This window comes from Cervus elaphus, chromosome 12 (genome assembly GCF_910594005.1).
Source record: "Cervus elaphus chromosome 12, mCerEla1.1, whole genome shotgun sequence".
Classification (NCBI taxonomy): Eukaryota; Metazoa; Chordata; class Mammalia; order Artiodactyla; family Cervidae; genus Cervus; species Cervus elaphus.
Window position 1 is genome coordinate 92,200,049 of NC_057826.1, and position 23,696 is coordinate 92,223,744.

At 44.1% G+C, this 23,696-nt stretch overlaps 1 protein-coding gene across 1 annotated transcript in view; it reads right to left on the reverse strand.

Moving 5' to 3' along the window:
- Nucleotides 1-249: 249 nt before the first annotated feature.
- SV2C (synaptic vesicle glycoprotein 2C) overlaps nucleotides 250-23,696 on the reverse strand; it is a 209,659-nt gene continuing 186,212 nt past the window's right edge. The window contains exons 10-13 of the mRNA XM_043920549.1: nucleotides 23,089-23,222; nucleotides 21,411-21,614; nucleotides 20,776-20,935; nucleotides 250-6,861 (exon numbers count right to left, since the gene is read on the reverse strand). Of these exons, the coding sequence (XP_043776484.1) occupies nucleotides 6,678-6,861; nucleotides 20,776-20,935; nucleotides 21,411-21,614; nucleotides 23,089-23,222 (682 nt within the window). The 3' untranslated portion in view covers nucleotides 250-6,677. The remainder of the gene's footprint in view (nucleotides 6,862-20,775; nucleotides 20,936-21,410; nucleotides 21,615-23,088; nucleotides 23,223-23,696) is intronic.

Below are 23,696 nucleotides of genomic sequence, written 5' to 3' on the forward strand. Positions count from 1 at the left end.
GAGTTCTGAATATTTTTTACCTTTGCTTTAAAATATAAAGATTGTAAGTTCACATGTGTTAATGTTAAATAATGGCTGTCTCTCAGACATAGAAAACAGACTTTTGGACACAGTAGGAGAAGGTGGATGATTTGAGAGAATAGCACTGAAACATATACATTACCATATATAAAATAGATAGCCAGTGGGAGTTTGATATATGACGGAGGGAACCCAAAGCCGGTGCTCTGACAGCCTAGAGGGGTGGGGTGGGGAGGGAGGGGACATGTGTATACCTATGGCTGATTCACGTTGATATATGGCAGCAACCATCACAATATTGTTAAGTAATTATCCTCTAATTAAAATTTCTTTTTAAAAAAATGACTGTTTCTCAACTGGCTCACAAAATTCCTGAAATGGTCGGCTTTGAGAAACTGGTTTGCACCTGCTCCAGCCCCTCCCTGGCTTTTGACGACTCGGCCCCCATGACTGGCTCTGTCAGTCACTCTCCAGGCACCTGAAATCTGCTTAGGACTCTGCACCAGAGCTTCCAGGGTGGGCCACTAGCTGCTGTGAAACCTTGTGAGAATCTGAACAGAGGGCTAGGGTCTGCTTTCTCCTCCTTCCGGGGCTGGACACTCTTGGCATGAAGCCAGCACACTCATGGTAGGGTAGGCAGAGAGCAGGCACCCTCTGCAACTTCAGCACTTAAATTCAGGACTTCCTGGCAGTCCAGTGGTTACGACTCAGCGCTTGCAATGCAGGGGGGCATGGTTTTGCTCCCTGGTTGCTGAACTAAGATCCCACATGTCTCAAGGTATGTCAATAAATAAATAAATAAATAAATACCACCCCACCCCCGCCTGAGTGGAAGGCACCCAGCCTTTGGCACCAAGTATGACGTGTGTCACCTCCTGGAGGTCTATGAATTCCATGCACCGCACTGCAAGCCTTCTTGCTTTTCAGGAGTCAAGCTTTGAGCTCTAAGCCCTCTGCCTCAGAGATGACCTCGCTCAGATGGACCTCGCTCAGATCTCATGCCAGTGGCGCCCAGCCCATCATGTGCAGGAGCTGGGAAGCTGCTGGAAATCTTGCCCAGCATGGGGAACCGTGTCAAAGCCAATGGTCAAGAGCTCACACCGCCTGACACCCGCTGCCCTTCTCCCCGTTCCCAGGGGCCCTCGAGCCAGCACAGCATCACATTCCTCAGTCCTAAGGGCCCTGGTCAAGCTTGGCCTCAATTTCTATGCCGCAAGAGTCAAGACGAGGCAAGGGCAGGTGGAGAAGAGAAGGGAGAGAGGAGGTGAGTGCGTCCTGCCTGGAGGAGGTAAGGAGGAGAAAGCTAGTGGGACAAAAGGAAGTGGAGACTCCGGTGGGGAAGGAGGCAGGTCGCTGACAGCCACCTTCTCTGCTTGCACCTCGGGCCCCAGCCCCTAAAGGCCATTCGCAACTGCCAGACACTTTGCAACACCACGTGCTGGCCTTAAACTGAAGCCTGAACATCACCCGCCACCGACTGTCAGAACTTGTTTTCTGGGTGGCTTATCTGCTGAAAGTAAAGAGGAGGAAAGCTGCTCTAGGGGATCTGCAGACAGCTGACTTCATCACAAGTCTCCAACATCAGGAAGGAAACACCCTGGGAAGCCGAGGCGGGCACATGGCAGCAGCTGGGGATCTGCTGACTCTGTGCTGCTCTCAACAGACTCCCCAGCCCCGCCAGGAGTTTAGGCCATGAAAAAGGATGCCCCAGAAGAAACTAGAACTTCACAGATGAATACCTCTATACAGATGGGGATATCTTTGCTGCTGATTCTTCTCCTTTAATACCTTAGCACAGCTTCTTGCCAGGATATTTAAAGAGACAGCACATGTATGGCTCCACTTTCCTCATTTTCCAAGTAGGTACTAGTCAGTAGTCCCTCCAACAAAGGCCAAGCAATTGTCAAAGACAGTCCCAATTTCTGAGTAGTTTCTGCACTGCCCACAGTAGGCTATTACTTCTTTTAAATTTGGAAAAATTACACTTTGTGTTTATGGGAAGGGGGTATCAACAGGTAATGGAAACCAATATAAGACCTCCCCCACCATTACGGATGTTTTCTCTTTCATTCTCCCTGTTTCCCTGTCCTTAGTTAAGTCCTGCAAAGGGTTAACTACCTGCATACAGCACAGCGCCTCAACCTATTCAATAGCACATGCAAGTTAATAAATACTTATTGATGAGATGACATGAGATGACAAGTGATCGTGAATGCTCTGCCCAGCCCCTTCCTCCATCCAGTGCTAATAACCTGAAACTAGGCCCATGAACTGTATCCTTGCCACTCAAATCCTGGGATTCCTAAACCAGATTGAGGAGGTCTTGTTGGAGAGAGATGGAAGTCAGCCCTGGAAACGGCTGTGTCTGGTCGGTAAGACACCGTGGGTAGGAAGGGCAGTCAGTATTCAGAGCAAAAGAACATCACGTGGAGAACCGTCACTCCACACCTGAAACAATGAAGGGATACACAGCAAACCAAGAAGATACTGACAACTCTGTCTACATTACAGGTTGTGAGAGAAGCTTTACTCAAAACACACTTGCTTGCAGAAACAAAAACTGTAAGAAACGTACAGTCCATTTCAGAGTGCCCTGCTGTGTATTTTTCTTTTTGTTGCAGCAAGTTGACTGGTATTTCTGCAGGTTTGGTACCTGGACTAAGTACAGAGTGATATGGGAGTTAATAGAAATCCAAATATCCAGGCGACATGCCCTTAACCATCAACCGATTGCTTTTCCACGACACCAGGTGAAGGCCAAATCCAGGCATTTCTGGCTTGAGAACCTTGAATGCATGAACAAGTGAGGGGTTTTACTGAAGAAATAGGTAAAGGCTATTTGGATATGAGACAGAAAAAAACTGGAGAATATCATATTGTTTTGATTGGCAGAGGGAATCAGAAGCTATTTCCATGGAGTGCTTTAGAAACGGCTCCAGGGCTTAGGAGATCTCGATTCTGCCCTAACCTCCCCATTAGAACCTTCTCAGTGTCTTGGGCTCTCCTTCCTGTCACTAGTGTCTTTTCCCACCTCTCCCTTGATATCCCACGACATCCAGAAGAGCAGTGACATTAATTTAGTGCAAACCTGAACTTAGACTTAGGGAGATTTGTAAATGAAGGTGTGTCTGACAACTCAGGTAAAATCACGTTAAAACCGCTTCTGAAGGCAGAGGTCTGCGTAAGACCATGTTTCATCAATGCAATGGGGTAGAGCCAGGAAAGCTCTGGGGGGCATCCTTTCTCATAGGACGGATGAGTGAGGCTTCCAACATCTGTGTCCCGCAGGGCGGGGCCCTTTCCTAGGCAGGCACTGGGAACCAGCAAACCAACAGTGAATGGAGAGGATGCTTGGGATTCTAAGAAGCTGCAGCACAAATAGCACGGGAGCCATCCTCTCACCTGTCCCACAGGGCCTTCCCAAACAGCTTCCTGAGCTCTTGCAAGCTTGCCTACTTTTTCAGTTTCTAAATCCAACCTGTTTGGTCTTGTAAAGATGGGTTTAGCATCAGAAGAAGGTAGACAGTAAGATAAACCTATTTTTGTGAGGGTCTTCTAGAGTCTTAGACTAGTCCCAGCAGCAAATTAGTCCCAATCCTTTGCTCCACAGACGGGGCAACTGAGGATCAGAGATGCTCAATGACTTATATCCTCCTCGGGGAGTTCTGGGTCTCCCTGTTGGTTAGTGGGAGAGTTTGGGCTAGGACCCATCTGTCTTATCTCCCAGGGTTAGTCTTCAGGGTGCAAGATAATCCCTGGCTGCTGGGTTGGCTTCCAAGGCAGTGAGATTAAATGAGAGGAGGGTAAAACCTATTACTGGGGGTATAACCCGGTTCAGGACTTACAGAGTGGAGCAGCTGGCTTTATTTCCTGCTGAGAGGACCAGTGATAATAACAGGACTCAGGAACATTCTGGATTGATTCAAAGCACGGGAGGAAATTTTAGATAGAAAAGGAGTTAGAAATCTAGGAGCCAGTGGGACTGTTTCCCAGGCTTTCATTTATGCATGCGCTCTCATTTTCTTTCTACTGCAGATGAAATGAGATGCTGGCTGCACGTCCAAGTGCCAACAGCCTGCTGCACTGGATAGAATTGAGAGTTTCTGCCTAATCGCACGGCTCTATCTTAATCCTGCTCACCCCAGAACAAGCCAGACAGGCCACACCACATAGTTGGGGAAGAACCTGAGCTCTCTCATAGAAAATGCCAGTGCGGGGAACAATGTGAAGGAGGCGGGGAAAACTGCAGGAAAGGTGGTGACCAAGAAGGTTTGTGACCACAGACCGTCCAGGAGATTAGAAGAGATCCCTCTTGGGCCACCTGGGAGGTTTGGATTTAGTGACAAGAAGGTCAAGAAAGGTCATTCCAAAGGGGATGCATGCAGGCAGGTCTCATCCAGTGTGGTCCTGCTGGTTAATCCTATTCTGATCCATCAAGCATTCAGATAAAATTCTGTGTAAACTGTGCTCTACATATTTGATGCATTTAGAATGATCACAGACATCTGAGACATTTCTAAAAGTAAAAACAGTACAGTAAGCAAAGTTGACTGTGGCAGAAGATCTAGAGATAGCAGCATCCATGCACATTTCTATTTCTCTTTTGAATGGGTTGAATGGGACATACCACTGGTCACTTGTGCAGTTATCACTGCACATGCAACATTCAACTAAAAAATCTGCTCAGATCCCCAAGTATGTCTCTTTGGAAAAGATAAGCCAAGGGGTAGGTGGGGAAATGAGTACATAATGAAGAACATCCAGGATATGTTCATGAGTTGTCTGACTTGTCTTTGTTTTCCAATAATATTCCAGAAGGCAGAGGTGAGAGTTCTGTTTCTTTCCGTTGACAGTGTTCTAATAGATTTGTTGATATTGTCCTACTAGATCCCATCCACTCTTTACTGGTTTGCCTTCTTCCTGCCGCCTTTGTAGTTTGGGGTTTGAGTTTTCCTGATATTCTGGCCTGAAGCCTGCATCCACAGGGAGTTACCCTCTTGCTGTCAGCACCCCCGCACCAGGCTGCCGCCCTGTATAGGCCTGAACTGCTTCAAGGGAGAGTCGATTAATGGCTTATGTTAATGAAAGCAGCTTTTCACAGACTAAACTCTGCAGTCTGGAGCTCTAGGAGGATCAGGAGGAAGGGGAGAGAGAGGCGGACTGGCCTGTGGGGTGAAGGCATCTTTGAGTGTAATGACTCTTGGAAACAAAGGCTCTCCCTGCCTGGAGGCCCAGGGCCGTGACCTGTTGGAAACGCCTATAATAAGTAACAAGGATAACCCTCTAACAAGACATAGGGAGTTTAAAAAAGGAATATTGTTTTAATATGGGATTTATTCCTGGCTGCTGGTCATCACTGCAAGTCAACTTGGAGGTTTCAGATTTCAAAGAAGATGAGTAAAAAGGACCAGCATGCAGGAGGGGCGGCCCCAAGGGGTGAGAAGGTCACATAGCTGACAGCCTGTGGGAATGTCCTGCTAACCTCTCTCTTGCAGGCCAGGAGGATTCCAGAGGTAAAGTGAGCAGCCAAAAGCCCCCAGGAGACGCAACCCTTGTCTGCCCAAGGGCTCCATGGAGCTCAGCGGGCTGCGATTTCATGCAGAGGCAGCTGCTAGGAACACACTGACCGGCTCCAGCCAGGGGCTCTGTTAGAAAGTCCTATGTCACTTCCCCAGGGACACTGGCCCCAAGACCCTGGTCCCCTTGAGGTATCATTTGGCATTTACACATGGCTTTAGGTGTGAATTTCTAACTCATTTCAACTTACAACAACTTAGATGGCTGACAATCTCGAAAGAGTTTTCGTGAATGGCAGAATCACCCAGTTAGAAAGTGGCTTTTTCCTATTGATTGTGTTATCTGGCAAGATGGATGGCAGCCGGGGTGGGATGAGGGTGGGGGTGAAGGCAGGCTGAAGATCTGAGTTCTGATCGTCTGACATTCTGAACCACGTGCCACAATCACTACTAACGGCCCGTTTCCTCGTATTTCTTAGAACTTCGTCAGGCTTCCTGGCAGAAAGCTTGCTCATGCAGCTCACAGATCTTTGTTGCCAACTGCGGAGCCTCTATTTTTCTCGTCAGCAGAGTCATCCTAATTGTCAAGCCTGAAAGAGCCCCACCCAGTTCAGTTTGGTGCTGCAGGGTTTTTTTTTTTTTTCTTTTGAAAGGCCCTGCTGTAACAGCAAGAGTTGCTGGGTGTCCTTTTCTAAGTAAACAGGAAATATCACTCTGCAAAAAAAAAAAAAAGAATCTCCCCCCTCAGCACAGATGCACTAATATGCCGATTTATCTTTCCTGTGAATGCTGAATTAGGAGCAGGATTATTTCTGACAGCAGTCCAGTCCTCTTCTTAGCTTCTGAACCTTCAATGAGGAGGATCTCAGGAAGGCTCGACTCACAAGACACTTAAAAAAATTCTGATTTCTGGAAGGCAGTAGCATCACAGTTAGGAAAGACAATAATACATGAAAAGAAACAAACAAACCCCAAACCCTGCAAAATCACACTGAAGGGATGAGACGGTATGCATCTACACTGTCGTCACAGCAGGGGTTAGTGTTCTGGTATTTGACCACCTTTCTGGAGCCTTGAGTCAGCAGGGGGAGTTGGCCCAGGACAGGAGAAGGGAATACAGGATGGATGGCTTTTTTCCCATTACATCAGGACCTGGGTTCGTGTGTCAGGCAGGCGCAGCCCCACGAGTCCTCCACACACCAGCACGGTGGAGGCCAGCAGGATGGGGATAGCTTTGGTGATGCTGACCAGGGAGCCAAATATCAAGTTTCCCAGGACGGCCGCTGCTTTGCACAGTGCGTTCAAGAAGCCAAAGCCTGTGGCCCTGCAAAGGACAGAGACGTGAACAAGGCTGAGAAAGTGTCTTCTAAGAGTCCAACTTTAGACACAAATGTCTCCTACAAGAATTTTCAATGATCTTCACGGAGACTATTCTGTATGTCCTTGTTGAGTCGCTCAGTCGTGTCTGACTCTTTGTGACCCAATAGACTGTAGCCAGCCAGGCTCCTCTGTCCATGGGATATCCCAGACAAGAATACTGGAGTGGGTTGCCATTTCCTTCTCCAGGGGATCTTCCCGACCCAGGGATGGAACCCACGTCTCCAGCATTGGCAGGTGGATTCTTTACCACTGAACCACCAGGGAAGCCCTGTATGTCCTTAGAGTAAGTAATCAGATATCTGTCAGCGCATCTGGAAGCAGAGAACCCCAGCTGCTGGAATTGGTCCTTCAGCCCTCTGCTGACTTTCTTGCCACCTTGACTGATTCTTATTCTACCCATGAATTTATTAGTGAACAGAAAGAGAAAGGTCATTCAGAGAGTCAGAAAAGTTTCTTCTCTGTTCCAGAACTTAATTAAAATGTATGACCATATACGTCTTTAAATTTTACTTTCTACTCCCTACTTCCTCTTAGTTTAGTTCATTTATGATGTTTTAAATAATTAATAGAGCATAGGAACTTTCAGAGAAAATCCAGGATGACTGGGTTGCATTCATTTTTCTCGTACCATGGAGGTGAACCATTATGACTTCATCCCAAATGTTTTTGGTAGCATGTAGAAAGTGATCCCTGAGCGTGGTGGCCTCAGATGAGCTAGTGACACACTTCTTGCACCCTCATCAGAGTTCTAGGTGGATAATCAAACCCAAGACAGAGGAAAATCAGATTGAAGGCCCATAGAAAATCTTGTTTAACCCTGCTGACATATAATATGTGCAGGTGGTATATAAATAAGACACATCCCATTTTTTAAGACATTCTTCAGAAAAGAAAACTTTTACTCTCTTTATGGGGGTTGAATATAATTTTACTGTGGTCTTCTAGGCAAGAAATTTCATCTTGTTCATGAGAGTACTGATACTGCTGACATCATGAGATAATACGGATTTCCTCTGCCTTTATGCCAGCTTACTGTTTTTTTGCCTGTCACTGGGTACACACGTGTAATAAAGGCACAGTGAATGCGGGGTAACTGCTGGATACATTTTTTCCCCTCTAGAGAGAAATGTATTTTATATGCTGTGCTTCATAAATGCAGTACTTAGTATGCATCTTTCTTTGATTGATTTGTAAATTTGTTAAGTGTAGGTTTTCCTTTGGCTAGTCACGACAACTTGACAACTACTTATCATGACTTTTGCTATTCCAAGGGATACCTTCTACAATGTGTAGATATTTACCATGGGGATTATACAGCCATCCCCCTTTCCACACCACAGGAAAGCGAAGAGCTCTCCTCTTGTGCTGAAGGAACCAAGCCATTCATTTTGCTGGCTAGAACAGACCTACAAAGGGCAGCAAGCACGACCTTCCTTTTTTGGCCAAAACACCTAGAACGTTGAGTAAGCGGCCTCTGCAGTGTCGCAAAGTTGCCAACTGTTCGGACTTTGGAAGGGGTGTAACAGAATCTCTGATGGAGGAAAACAGGAACTTCTCGAGAAGAGGGTAAGCTCATGGTGTATTCTTCCTTTTTCTTTTTGGTTTGTTTTTAAAGAAAGAGACTAGCAACAGCAGCAACCACCAGAGAGACAGGAGATTTAGTGTACTGATAACTATTTTCAAATGAAACTGTTGGGTACCACAGAATACTTAAGTAGAATGACACCATCATCTTCGGCTTTTCCTAGCTCCCTGGAGATGCCATGAGGCCAAACTGCCTTTTTTTTTTTCTAATTAAAAGATTTTTTTTGAGTAGTTTTAGGGCTCCAAAAATTGAGCGGAAAAAAAGAGAATTTCCATATCATCCCTCGCCTCGCACCCCTATTGTTAACGTCTCAGTGTGGTTAACTTTTTATAATTCATGAGTGCATGCATGCTCAATTGCCAGTTGTGTCTGATTCCACGTGGCCCCGTGGACTATGGTCCACCAGACTCCTCTGTCCATTTTCTAGGCAAGAATACTGGATTGGGTTGCAATGCTTTCCTCCAGGGGACCTTCCCAAACCAGGGATCGAACCCGTGTCTCCTGTGTGTCCTGCATTGGCAGGCGGATTCTTCACCACTGAGCCACCTTGGAAGCCCCTTGTTACAACTGATGAGTCAAAATTAATATATTATTATGAATTAAAGTCCATAGTTTACATTAGAGTTCACTGTGTTGTATATTTTATGGGCTCTGACAAATGCATAATGACATATATCCACCATTACAGCATCATGCTGAATAACAGTTTCAATGCCCCAGAAATCTGGGCAACCTCTGATCCTTTAACTATCTCCATAGCTTTGTCTTTTCCAGAATGTCATATAATTCAAATTATATAGCATGCAGCCTTTTCAGATTAGCTTCTTCCACTTTTTTTTTTAAAAAAAACTACATTTTAGTTTCTAGATTCTAGAAGTATAAATTACCCAATACGTCTTATGGTAGTGAGATAAGCTGTATTGTTCTGAGGAAAATGGATGGCGTGTGTGTTGCTGATAAGTGGACGGGAAACATTCTGTATGAAGAAGTCTCTTGATGCTAAAACTGCAGAGTAAGCCAGGGAGAATTTGCATTGGGGCTAAAATAACCACATTTTGCCAAGCTATCAAACTCTGGCACAACTCAGAACAGGGTATAAAATACAGGCAGCTATCTCCTTTTATTACTGAAACTCTAACAGGGGAATAGATGACTTCCTGAGATCTCAGAGCAGCACTGAGACAGACGTGTCAGGAGTATCTGGCATCTGAAGCCTCTAAATAAGATGGTAAAATTCTTATCTCTTAAGAATCTCCGAGGTCCATTTATTAAGCAAAGGCAGTTGTTTAGATGACAATCTGGTGTGGCTACAAAGCACACAGCCTCCTTAAATTAGGGTTGGCACTCCAGAAAACACGACTGTGTGAAATAACAGGTAAGTTATTTCTTCAAATACTTAATGCTGGAGGGTGTGATCTTCTACACACAGCAGACACAGCTATATTAGAAAAGTCATTCTCAAAGTGGCTCTCCCTTGGGACTATCTGTGTATAAGTAAACAAGCATTTTATTAGTTCATCTGTTCTTATTTAAACAAACCCTTGAACTTCCACAAACACCCCAAGCACAAGTCACCTTGTTCTCAAGTCCTTGGAGGGTGGTGTTACGTAGTTAGAATAGGGAAAAGGTGTCCAAAATACTGGTGGCTAAAAGACAAAGAAAGAAAAAAGCCCACGAAAATAGAACAAAGAAAGGTCCAAGGACCAGAGTGAGACCCTCAGGTGAAGCAAACAGCCCTCCTGGCTAGCCCAGTTTACATAGGGCAGGCTCAGGGGGAGAAAAAACATATAAAAAGAAGAGCCAAAATTGAGCCTCTGGCTTCTCTTCTCTTTGCCTCTTTTGAGTAGGCCCGCCCTCACGCCTTGAGGATGTATTTTCCTTTGCTTGCCAAATAAAACTGAGTCGGACATGACTGCAATTCTTCCAGAAATATCTGCACTTTTGAATTGGTTTTGATTTACTGTTATGTACTAATGGAACCTACAAAAGAAAAACATCCACTCCACCTCTCCAACAAATGGTTTCATTTCTGAATTCTCTTTAGTATCCAATCATATCCATATTTTTGCAAATCACAGGATTTCTACAGCTTTCCTTTCCTGCTTTCCCCCAATCATTCATAAAGCTGCTTGTCCCAGGTTATTAGTGTTTTGTTTAAAATGAAATGATTTAGCACAGAACCATTATCTCTGTAACCATAACACTGGATAATTAGAGCTTTCCAAATTTGGGGGAACATAAACGAGATTGCGATGAACACCTTTACATATATGCGTGCGTGCTAAGTCACTTCAGTCATGTCTGACTCTTTGTGACCCTATGGACTGTAGCCTGTCAGGCTCCTCTGTCCATGGGATTCTCTAGGCAAGTATACTGGAGTGGGTTTCCACTTCCTTCTCCAGGGATTGAACCCGCGTCTCTTGTGTCTCCTGCATCAGCAGGCGGGTTCTTTACCGCTAGCGCCACCTGGGAAGCCCCCTTCACATACAGGATCTTCTTTGTTTGGATGTGTTCCATAGGAAATATCACACCGTACAACACAGCCAACAAAACACGTTCATGATATGGCGTGGGGAGGCCGAGGACAAGGCACATCATGATGCCCGGGGGAGGCCACTCCAAAGGCTTTGCATAATCTCTTCTCTTGCCTTCTCCCTGCACCTGCTGCCTTATTTTATGCTGCTTTGCAAGCTCATTTCACCAGAGGCAGTCAGTTTCTCATCTAACGTGCATCATTTCCTTTCCTTCCAGCTATTAGCTGGACTCTGGGCAGCCGTGAAAGCTCTCCTTGCTGGACTGGCCTCCTTCCTGCTCCCCTCCTAAACCTCAGGGCTCTCCCTTTGGGGTTTAGCCTTATTTAGGTCCTGGCTACATCTCTAGGGTGGGGCTGTGGAGCCTTCTACATTGACTCATCACAACTTCTTTCAGGACTGGCACAAGGATGCAAAGGATGCTTGTGAAATGAACTAAGGAATTTTCTGATATCTTCAAAATACACTGGAAGTATATTTCTGTAATGGGCATGAAAAAAAAAACCTCAAGTAAAGTTAATTTACAATGTTGTATTAGTTTTTGGTGAACAGCAAAGTGATTCAGTTTTGTATATATGCATGTGCATATGTGTATATGCATACGCACACACGTATTCTTTTCCATTATGGTTTACTACAGGATACTGAATATAACTCCCTGTGTGATGCAGCAGGACTTTGTTGTTTATTTTATATACAGTAGTCTATATCTACTGGGCTTCCCTGGTGGCTCAGACAGTGAAGAGTCTGCCTGCAATGCAGGAGACCTTGGTTCAATCCCTGGGTTGGGAAGACCCCCTGAAGGAGGGAATGGCAACCCACTCCAGTGTTCTTGCCTGGAGAATTCCACAGACAGAGGAGCCTGGTGGGCTACAGTCCATGGGGTCGCATAGAGTTGGACATGACTGAGTGACTAACACACCTGGATCTACTAATCCCAATGGGCATTTTAATGGCCATTAGTTGGTCCATGTTTGTTTATTGATGCCAGACTATCACCTTGCTTCTGCGGAAGAAAAAAATCCAAGTTTCACATTCTGAAATCAGGAAAGACTGAATTCAACTGCTTTCTAGTTTTCAAAGGAAGAGAAAATCTGTCTCATCTAAGCAGTAAGTGTAGGTGTGTGGTGTGTGTATGAGTCCTCCTTAACTTAGAGGATGGCATCCTGTATCACCGCAAGCAGGGCCTTCCTTACAAACAAGTGGAGGACTTCCCTGCAGCTGTGAGCCTGAAGGAATCCCTGGGCCCAAAGTGGGCCTCCATCTCCCTCCCAGGTTACAATCACCAAGGGTTGTACTATTGCTTGTTCCTGTTTAAATGCAAATATATTCTCAGACAGTTCATAATGGAAGCCTTTGTGTCTTATCATTTATCTGATAAACCTCAGCTAGGAAGTGAGTCCCTGGGCCAGGGTAAATAATGACAATGAAAGTGAGCCCTGGGAGGCAACCTGGAGTTCATCTAAGGCCATAGTTGATGGACACGTCTGTACACCCCCAAATACCAGGTAAGCTTCTTAGAAACTGATCCCCAGGGCCCCACCCAGACCTAATGGGAGGTCACAGGCCAGGTTTACGGGTGCTGAGAGCCACAGTAGACAGTCATACATCTGGGTTGTAACACAGACACTCCCAAAAAAGTTATTGAGTAAATAAATGCACAATATTAAAATTCATACTGAGATGGATAGACATATTTTTCTTATTCTTCCTATTAAATATAGCTAAAAGTCCTCAATGTTATAAAACAAACCTAAGACGACTCTGGAAGATAAAGAAAAATGGCAGAGCTTCTACAGACCTGGGTAATGGTGAGTTCCTGCATTTTCTTTTTGCTTCATAGATCTGAGACTTGGAACTTAAGAAGCTGGCAAAAAGAAATACCAACAGGTACAGATTTAAGTAACACCCGAACCAAAGCCTGCTCTCTCTACCCAAAGGGCCAGGATAGAGGCATCCTAGCAAGACAGAAAATATTTAGATGATAACCTCTCTTCTCCAACCAAATACCAGAAAAAAACTGTAACTCAACTGCCAGCCACACCAACAAAGGTCAAGTGGAGAACCTAGACTTCCACCCTCAGGGACCTGTAATGAGGGGCCTCAACATCACCACTGTGGTGGTGTCGGGGGGAGGCTAAGTAGGAAGCTAGGATTTTCACCCCTCCTGGCCAGTAATGAGCTTGTCTCTTCTTTCCCTCCGCAGTAGCAATAATCATGAGGGGAGCCTGGACTCCCACCCCTGGGCAGCAGGAATGAGGACACCCTTTCTTGGGTGTCAGTGGAGGTTGAACGGGAGCCTGGACATCTACTTCCAGGCAGTAATGGGTGGCATCCCTTCTCCCACAAGAGAGCGGTCTGGGGAAGCCAACCAAAGCTTAAATAAGATCAGAAGCCTCAGAACATAGTATGAAAATGACTGCTCTCAATTGAATACTACTTGTCATCTGAATAACCAGGAAGATCTCAAATAGAAAGCGACAATAAAGAGATGTCAACATTGAGATGATGGAGATGTTAGCATTATCTGATGAAGATTTTAAAGCCATCATGATAAGAAGGCTTCAGTAGGCAATTATGAGGGCTTCCCTGATGACTCAGATGGTAAAGAATCTGCCAATAATGCAGGAGACCTGGGTTCAATCCCTGGGTATTATGAACATGCTTGAAATTCTTGAACTCACTTGAAATACAGAACACATCATCAAAAAATAGAAAAGATAGAAAGTCTCAGGAAAGAAACGGAAGACATAAAGAAGAACCAAATTGAAATTTTATAAATGAAAAATACAATAACCAAGATAAAAATATTAGTGATCAGGCTCAATAGCAGAATGAAGGAGAGAAGTGAAAGAATCCGTAAATTGAAGGTAGAACAATAGAAATACAATTTGAAAAACAGAAAATAGACTTAAAAAAAGAGCATCAGCAACCTATAAGACCATAAGAACAGATCTAATCTTATGTCACTGGAGTCCAAGAAGAAGAGAAACTATTCAAATAAATAATGGCTGAAATTTGAAATAATGGCTCACAAATTTGGCAAGAGACACAAATCTATAGATCCAAGAAGCTGAAGGAATCCCAAATGTGATAACCCAAAGAAATCCACAACAAGGCAAAGAAAAAAACCTTGAAAGCAGCCAGAGGAAGCACTTTACCTATAGGGAGAAACAGTTAGGTTACTAGATTCCCCCCTCCAAAAATGTTGCACCTATTTTTAGAATTCCCACAACAGGTCTCTGAGCAGTAATTTCACTATCACCCCTTCCAGTTAACACTGAGTTTTTATCAGTCTTTAAAACCTTGGCTTTTCTGCATAATAAAAGAAAATTATATATTACCATTGCTTTATTTTGAGGGCTTCCGAGTTTGCTTCAAGACGGGGCTGGTCTCCATAGAAACTAACCATAGGATGAGAAGTTTGGAACTTTCAGCCTATCCCACTCCACCTTAGGGAGGGGAGAGAGGCTGAAGATTGAGTTCAACTACAAGTGTCGAATGATTTAATCAATCAAGCTCACATAACAAACTCCTCGTAAATCTAGAGAGCTTTCAGATTGGTGAATGCATACACATTCTGGCATGGTAGTGCACCCCCAACTCCAGGATGACGTAAGCTCCTGTACTCAGGAGTCTTCTGGACCTTACCCTATGTACAGACATAGCTCATTTTACTGTACGTCATTTTATTATACTTGAAAGGTACTGTGTTTTTTAACAAATTGACCATTTGTGGCAACTCTGGGTCTAGCAAGTCTATCAGCATCATTTTCCCAGCAGTATTTGCTCACTTCATGTCTCTGGGTCACATTTTGGTAATGCTCACCAAATATTTCCGTTACTAGTATATCTGTTATGGTGATCTGTAATTGAAACTTAGCAGGACCCTGTGGGGCTCCTGAGCACTGAAGCCTTTCCGTGTCCCTCATTCCTTGTTTGTAGGGAATAGACTCCAGCCTCCATGAGGCCTCGTGAGTCCCAGGGACAGACTCAAACTATTGCTAATCTGGGAAGGGAAGGGATGCTGAGACAAGGGAAGAGCCAAGAAACAATAGTGCAGGCTTGGGGCAGGGTCCTGATTCTACCTCAAGGGATACCCATAAAAATATCTTTAGGGCTTTCCAGGTATGCAGTGGTAAAGAGCCCACCTGCCAACGTATGAGGCGCAAGAGACTAGGGTTGGATCCCTAGGTCAGGAAGGTCCTTTGGAGTAGGAAATGGCAACCCACTCCAGTATTCTTGCCTGGAAAACTCCATGGACAGAGGAGCCTGGCGGGCTCTGGTCCATGGGGTCGCAAAGAGTAGGACAGTCTGAACACAGAGAACTAAAACCCCCAACAAATGGCAGATGTCAGCATTCTTCGTTCCAGATTAAAGGACCCAGAGAAGCCCTTCAAGAACTCATTAGATTACCCAAGACCAGAGAACAGATGCATGTGTGTGTATGGCTGAGTCCCTTCACTATTCACCTGAAACTATTACAGCATTGTTACAGGGCTATACCCCAATACAAATGTTTTTGGTGCTAAAAATTGAAAAAAAAAAAATAGAATAAAGGAGTGTAGGCCCTAATCACATACTCTAATCTTATCAGCAGCCCTGCCCTTGAACTATAATAACTTGCTATAATAACTCCTCACCAAATCTCCTGGGGTTGGGACACAGTTTTCGAGGGCAAGAGCCTGTGTGTCCCTCTTTGTCTTGGCAAAGCAATAAACCTATATTCTTTTCTACTTCACCCAAAACTCTGTCTTGGAGATTTGATAAGGCACCAGTGCACAAAGGCTGAATTTTGGCATCATTACCAAAAGAGAGCAAGTGATTGGAGGCTGGCGCTGAGAATCAGGGACACAGGGCTGGAGATTAAGCTCTATAAAATCTCTTGAACAGCAAGATTTGGTGAGCTTCCAGGTGGGTGAATGCACAGCAGTACTGGGAAGGGGGTGGGCAGGGATGAAGCACAAAGCACCGTGCTCCTCCTGTTATTAACACCTTGCCCAGTGTAGACATCTCTTCTGTCTGGCTGCTCCTGAGCTGTAATCTCTTATAATGAATCAGTAAATGCAAGGAAATGTTTCCTTGAGTCCTGTGAGCCATTCTGCCAAGTTATCAAACCTGAGGAGGGGGTCATGAGAACTCCAATGTATAGCCAGTTGGTCAGGTGTACAGGAGATAATCTGACTTGTGTTTGGTGTCTGAAGTGAAGGCACTCTTGTGGGAATGGAGTTTTTAACCTGTGGAATCTGAAGCTATCTCCAGGTGTGTGTGTGTGTGCATGTGTGTGTGTGTGCGTGCATGCGTGTACTTGCACACATGCTAGTCACTCAGTCGTGTCCAATTCTTTGCCACCCCATGGACTGTAGCCCGCCAAGCTCCTGTGTCCATGGAATTCTCCAGGCAAGAATACTGGAGTGGGTTGCCATTCTCTTCTCCATGGTAGATTATATCAGAACTGAGTTACATTTTAGAACATCCAGTTGGTGTCTATTGGGAATTAAAGAATTACCTGGTATTGGGGGAAAAAATAGCTCCATGTTTGGTGGCCAAAAGTAAAGTATTGAGCATGGAGGGAAAAAAAAAAAACCAACTTTTCCTTTTAAAGTGTTTCCAGTGACTGTTCAGCTTTATTTTTTCAGGCACAGAAAAAGTGCTGCTCAATAAGTACACACAATTTTAATTTCAACATTTCCTGCCTCTTTATGAAACAATGTAGGGTAGCTTATAAAAGACAAAGGGTTTCCCCAGTGGCTCAGCAGTAAAGAATCTGTCTGCAATGCAGGAGCCACAGGAGATGTGGGTTTGATCCCTGGGTCAGGAAGATGCCCTGGATAAAGGCAAGGCAACCCACTCCAGTATTCTTGCCTGGGAAATCCCATAGACAGAGGAGCCTGGCGGACTACAGTTCATAGGGTTGCAAAGAGTTGGACACAAATAAAGTGACTTAGCATGCATGCATGCATAAAAGACAAAACTAATAATATAGGAATACGAGAGTGCAAATCAAGATAAAGAGGAGCAAAGCAAATATCTGGGCCCTGGAGATATAACACTGACACAGACACTCCTGTCTCTTGATGCACAGCAGGGAAGGGAATGTGAGGAATTACTAATTTTTATCACATGAAGTGAAGAGACAGAGCGCCTCTCTAGAGCAGGTCCTGAAATGCCCTGCAGATCCACTGCCAAGCTCTATAGATGTGAACAGTGCTTTCACATAAATGCAAATGTAACCCCTACCAAGAGTCAGAGGTATAACATCACAGATCAAGTCCATACTGTGGGTGACAAGTGTGGCTTCCAAGTGTTGCAACTTTCATAGCACTTAGAGTATATCCTAAATTATGTTCCCCGAATAGAATCATTTGCCCTGGGATTCTGATAGGAGTTGGCTATTAAATGGCTCAAGAGGCTACTTTTTAGTCTGGGATCTGGAATCAGAGTGTTCTTTTCTGATCATTAAGGACAGATTCTAGAAATTGGGCAAGGATCTGACAGTGCTAAAGTTCTGGTATGAAACAATTATAGCCTCTAACCAGAAGGGTTTGTCAGGATGTATTCTATCCACCTTCCACAGGGAGAGGAAGTCAGAAGGTACCACACACGAAACACTTGGAGTTTACCTCTAGCAGCTGAGCCACAGTTCGGTGGAGCCCTCCCATGAGACCCAGAGGAACGCAGCAGATATAGGAGAGAAGGTTTTAGCCTGAAACAGCATAGATTGTGCCAGCTAATTCATTATGGTGCCAACAATGCAGTTCTGGCAGATAAGTTCTCTCTCCATCATTTAAGAAAGTGACTTCCTGTATGTTATCTAGTAACATCAACTTAAGTGGTGGAGAATATTTGCTAGCAGCAGCATTGTCAAAGTGAGGATGCACTTTGCCAATTTCTGAGTCCTGGTCCAGCTGCCATGCTCTGAAATGCATTTCCGTTTCACTGCTCCAGTAACTGAAAGTAAGAGGGATACTATGGCAGGCTGGTGCCCAGGACGAGCAGGACTCCTCTGAAGCTGACTTTTAGCACAGCCATGCCAAGCCTTCCTGAGACTGCTCACTGGTGGCCTGGAACACTTCCACCCAACTGGTCTTCCTTCTTCACTCTTTCACGGGGCTCAGGCTTGCATTGTGGCCAGACTACATCTCTTTCCCTGTTTTCTCTCATAACTTGCATTTCCTCTGACAAAATCTGTGTATGTTTAATCCCATTTTGTCTGCTGCTTCTCAGAGACCCTGAACTAATACACAGAGCAATTTCTATCTTTATCTTGCTAGATGTTTAACCTTTCTGAGAACAGAAACACAGCAGATCCATGATTCTCATGGACGACCTGCCCAGTTCATGGTGTTTTGTTTTTAAGCCAGGTTCCTGCCACAGGAGAGTACTCACCCTTCATCCTTTCATTCTAGAGCAGAGGGATAAGGGGCTGATTCATCTAAAACAGTATCAAACTTTTATAATGCAAAATTAAAGGTCTCAGTCTATGAAATAACTTTGCTTTAACATGGAGGGGCTTAGTATAAATGTCTAGTTTAATCCATATCTGGGCCCAGTTTACAGAATGAGCAAGAAAGAAAGCTGCAGAGTCTTGATCTTGCCTTGGCAGCACCCTCATCCAGGATCCATGATATCCATCCCAGGGGCTTGCCCACAAAAGAGAAACAATGTTGGTTGAAAGAAGGAAGGAGATGTTAGACATGGGTCTCACAGTCTCTTTCAGAGCCTAAGTCATCAACAGGAGGTTACTGATTAGAATATCTGATAAGGAGAAGTCCATCAGAGTTCCCAATGTTCTGCAGTGAGATGGATACAGGAGGATATATAGGGTTCCTGTAAGCTTGGTAATAGAAATTCATGAAGAAGAAATATAAATTAAAGAATGTAGTGTGCAGTGAATATACCCCATTGTGGCAAATAAATAAAAGGAGGGACTTGGGATCAGTTGAAAATTGATATCCCAAATGTCTCTACACTGTCCTAGGAAAAACCCTCCTCCACCTCAAAGTCCAGAGAATCCTGACTCCATGCTCTAGCAGACAGGGCTCCACGGTGACAGAGCAGGCACAAAATAAAAGGCAAAGGCCATTTGTCTTCACGTGTGGCAAACGGCAAAACAGGGCTTCTATTCTTTTCATGAATCGGCTGCTGAAGCTCCACCCAAAGCCCTGCTGTCCAGTCCTTTTTATGATATGAAGTGCAGTCTGTATGTTTCCATTTTGGGAACAGATGCATAATTTTATTCTAATGGTGATCTTTTTGTGGTCACTGGAAATGTGTTGGGCTTCCCTTCAACAGACCAGGAAGGTCAAGAGGTGTGTTGTGGAGACCTGTCTGTGTTGCCTTAACGCAAAGCTCATCTAGGCATTTGCAAACATGAAGTAAAGACACGTTCAGAACTGATGAGGGGTCCACAGAGGCGCCTGCAGCCGATCCCTCCCTGCTTCACTACAGCTTCTCAGAGCCAGCAAGCTAAGTCACGGTCACAGTTAACTCCCTTCACTGGCTTCATCGCCCGGGGAACTCCTGCTAGCAACTATATTCCCCCATATGTTCTTTTTAAAATATATGAGTAGATGTAGAAAATAAATAAGCTGCAAGGACTTATTGCATAACACATGGAATATAGCCAATATCTTCTAATAACTATAAATGGCTATAATCTTTACAAGTTGTGAGTCACTATGTTGTACATCTGAAACTTATATATATTGAACATCAACTATGCCTCAAAAAAAAAAAAATCAGGTTTAAAAAAAAAAAAACTTCAGAGCTTCCTTGGTGGCTCAGCGGTAAAGAATGCAGCTAGCTACCAATGCAGGAGACATGGGTTCAATCCCTGATCTGGGAAGATCCCATGTGCATCAAAGCAAGTAAGTCCAGGTGCCACGACTGTTGAGCCTGTGCTTGAGAGCCCGGGAACAGTGGCTACTTACCAAACCCACGTGCTGCTATACTGAAGCCTGCGTGCCCTAAGCCCACGCTCCCCAACAAGAGAAGCCTCCGCAATGAGAAGCTGGGGCACTGCAGCTAGAGAGTAGCCCCCCACTGCCCGTAACTAGAGAAAAGCCTGCCACAAAGACCCAGCACAGCCAAAATAAACAAAAATAAAAAATCTTCAAAGTGTTACTTCAGTGTGTTATTAATGTCTAATAAATTAAATACTTAGGGACACTCAAAAGCCTTCACAGTTCCTAGGCAAGCCTGATTTTCCCATACCACATTACAGTTAAATGTAATTATAATATTTAGTATATCTATTTAATGCTAATACTGAATATATGTTTAACTATATAATACACATATTACATATAATTAACTATATAATACATATATTGCTATAAAAATATCTAGCTGTAAACAAAATCTAGCTGTAAAGATCTGGGAACAACTTTCATTGTAACTATTCCAATGTAATATTTAGCACTGAATTCATGATTGTCCCTTCTCAGCAATCATCATGAATCCCCAGGAATGTTTTCAAACTGTGAAACTAATCTACAAACTGTTTTCAAAGTAATAACATTTTTATGATACTGAGTGTAATAGTCAATGAAGAAGAAATCATGTTTGGCCTTATTTAAAAAATGAAGAATAAATGAAAGATATGAACAGAACCTACAACTTCATAAGCCAGATATTTTTCTTTGGATTTTTGCTTTGGGGAGGAAATGACAGTTTGGATGATTTTCAGTGGTCCAGTGGGGTTCAGAGCACCTCTCGCTGCAGGCCCATTTCAACATACCTCCGATCTGTAGGGTACAGCTCCACGGTGACCACATCAAGAGAGTTCCAGGCTGAGATGGTCAACCCATTGTACAGACACAGCATGCCTATCATCATGGATTCGCTGGTGCCAAACCAAAGGAAGAAACAACTGATCCCCGAAAGCACCATAGAGCCACCTGCCAATGTAGCAGACAAAAGGTGGGGGTGTTTCCTGTCATCTCAGTACAGCAAGGACCCCTGGTTCTCCAAGATCTCACAGCAAAACTGAATCCCAAGAGGAAACTGCAGCCTGGGTTCAAAAAGCTCAGCTACAGGGCTATTTATCTGTATATAAGCTTTACATCTCAACTACCTTCTGAACACAGCAAGCATGAAACACACATCACCAATTACTCAGCTACCTAAGTAGAAAAATAGACATTAGTCACACATAATTAGTTTTTCAGTCTGTTAACTCACAGAAGTGGTTCAAATGAGATGTAATTGGACTTTTTTTTTTAACTAAAATTTAGTCTTAATGCAAGGTCTTAAGAGATTTCTCCTCATTTCTGTGGGATGCAAATCCTAGGGGGGTGGGGAGGATAGCAGGAGACAGGCTCCCTCTAGATCACAAGGGCACCTCCTATGTGTTACATGAAACCAAGCACATACCTAGCATCGTTAAGCGCCCAATTCTGTCCATCAGGAGAGCAGACACGATGTTCCCTGGCAACACTGCCAATGTCCCCAGGAAGTTGACAAAATAAATCCAGTAGGCACTATAGTCATCATCAAAGGTAAACTGGCATCCTGTCTTATTGTACAAAAATGTGCTGTTTTGAAATCTGCAGTTAATGAATTTATATGGCTCAAAATCTGTGGACACAAAGAAAGACAATTCAGTGCATCAGACTGGCCCACCAGTATGAGAAAGCTTGCCAAGAATTCAGGAAAAAACCACGGTATTGGAAGCTCCCTGAGGGTTTCAGAGCTGGCCAAGGTACAGGGTCTAGTCAAGGACCCTGGGTTACAGGGTCCCAAAGCAGCTGAAGGAAGGAATACCTTTATTGCATAAAGGAATAAATTGAGTTCAATTATCTTCTGATTTCTTATGGTTGGTCATTGCTAATTATATTGCTTGCTGACTCCTTTATGATGTTACTTTGTTCTAATTATCATGTTACATAAGGACTATCATTAGAGTACTAATAGCTTTTATACTACAATGACAAAAATAATTTGTTCCAAAACGTGCACAAATCAGCCTTACTACTGCCATTTTATAGGGCTCTGAGGCAGTGAGAAGAAATAGGACTTTCCTTGGGTCCTTGAGGCTGAATTTGCAAGTGAAGGTTTAGTGGAGGAACCAGAGTTGGTCTCATTGGACAGTCACCAGCATTCACTGTTGATTTTTGTCCTGAACTTGGATCTAGCCAAAAGGAGTTGCAGATGATGACCAGTTCTGCTACAAGGTAATGAGGATCAAAACAGTTATCCTCGCTGATCAAAATCAACCTAAAAAGCTGGTCTTCTGAGGTTGAATGGGTTGGAAGACAGTGCGAGAGCACTGTTGAAACAAACCCCAAGAACCCTGACCCTATCCTCACTCGCAGCTAGGTAGAGGTGGCTCCTGTCTGGGGACCAAGAAGGCAGGGCTGGTAACAAAGTGGTGCTGGTCCTTCTGCCGGTGTTCGGCCATTATTTTGACCTCGTGGGACAGATGGACCAACGGGATAGTGGACGGGCTGTGCCATCAGATGAGCCTGGGGTCATATGTCAGCTGTCACCAGCTGTACAACTGTGGCCAAATTACTGCATTTTTTGAAGCTTCAGCTATTGTGAAAATTAAACAAGACAATGAGTGTCTAATAACCTGAGGTAGGAACCAGCATATAGTCAGTGTTCAGTCAATGTTTCCCTCCTCTTTTTCCTGGGGAGTTCCCCAGACTCCATTAAATGGACTGAATTAAAACACTATCTGTGATTGAGCATGTACTGTCCATCTCTGTAGACTGTAGTTCAGGCCAGCTCACTTAAGCTATCAACAGATGTTGAAATCAAGTCTATCAAGCGACTACAAGTTAATTCTCTGCTTTAAAAATTATTCACCACAGGACTATTTTTTTCACCAACTTTGAGCTCAGCCTGTTCCAACTGCATTAAATCCGACAAAAACAGTCACTACAAGCTCAGCTTTGATCCAACCTGATGGGGGGAGTTTGTTCATTTGTACTTCAATCTTCACTTCCCCATAAGCGTCTGCCCACATCTATCACCAAATAGGTATCACGTTTCTGCCAAGAACTAGGGCTGTGAAGAGGATCCAGGCAGGGTTAAGTGGCACACTTACCTGTTTTGTTAAAAACAGTTTCAATAAATGTGCAGTTCTTGAAGTAGGTGTTGACTGAAGTCACATCCTCAAAGGTGCAGGACTTAAAAACTGAATTTTTGAAAGTTATGGATTTGAACCTGATCCCTGCGAATCTGTCCAGCACAGACAAAAAATTTGTGTCAATGAGTGTGTCTATCAGGGTTCAAAGTTAAGTCAAACAGATTTAGAGATGTGATGTTCCACTACGGGCTGTACTAAATCTCTTCAGTTGTGTCCGACTCTGCAACACTATGGTCTGTAGCCCACCAGGCTCCTCTGTCCATGGGACACTCCAGGAAAGAATACTGAAGAGGGTTACCTGAGGTTCCACTATGGACTCTCTTAATTAAAAAGGACAGTGGCTTCTGGATTTTCTAAACTCTTAGCTTTCCCCCCTCTTCCTCATGGAGCCTGTCCTTTTGGCTACCTCACTGTTTCCCAATATTATTTTCCACCAGAAAAAGAGATGGCATCCGAAATAGCTTCATGTAGCTTTCAGCAATGTTGGTAAAGGGTGTTTGTGGGGTATACAGTTGAAGGCATTGAGTTTGGAGGTTACCTGTGGCTACCGATTCTTTGTTTTGTAA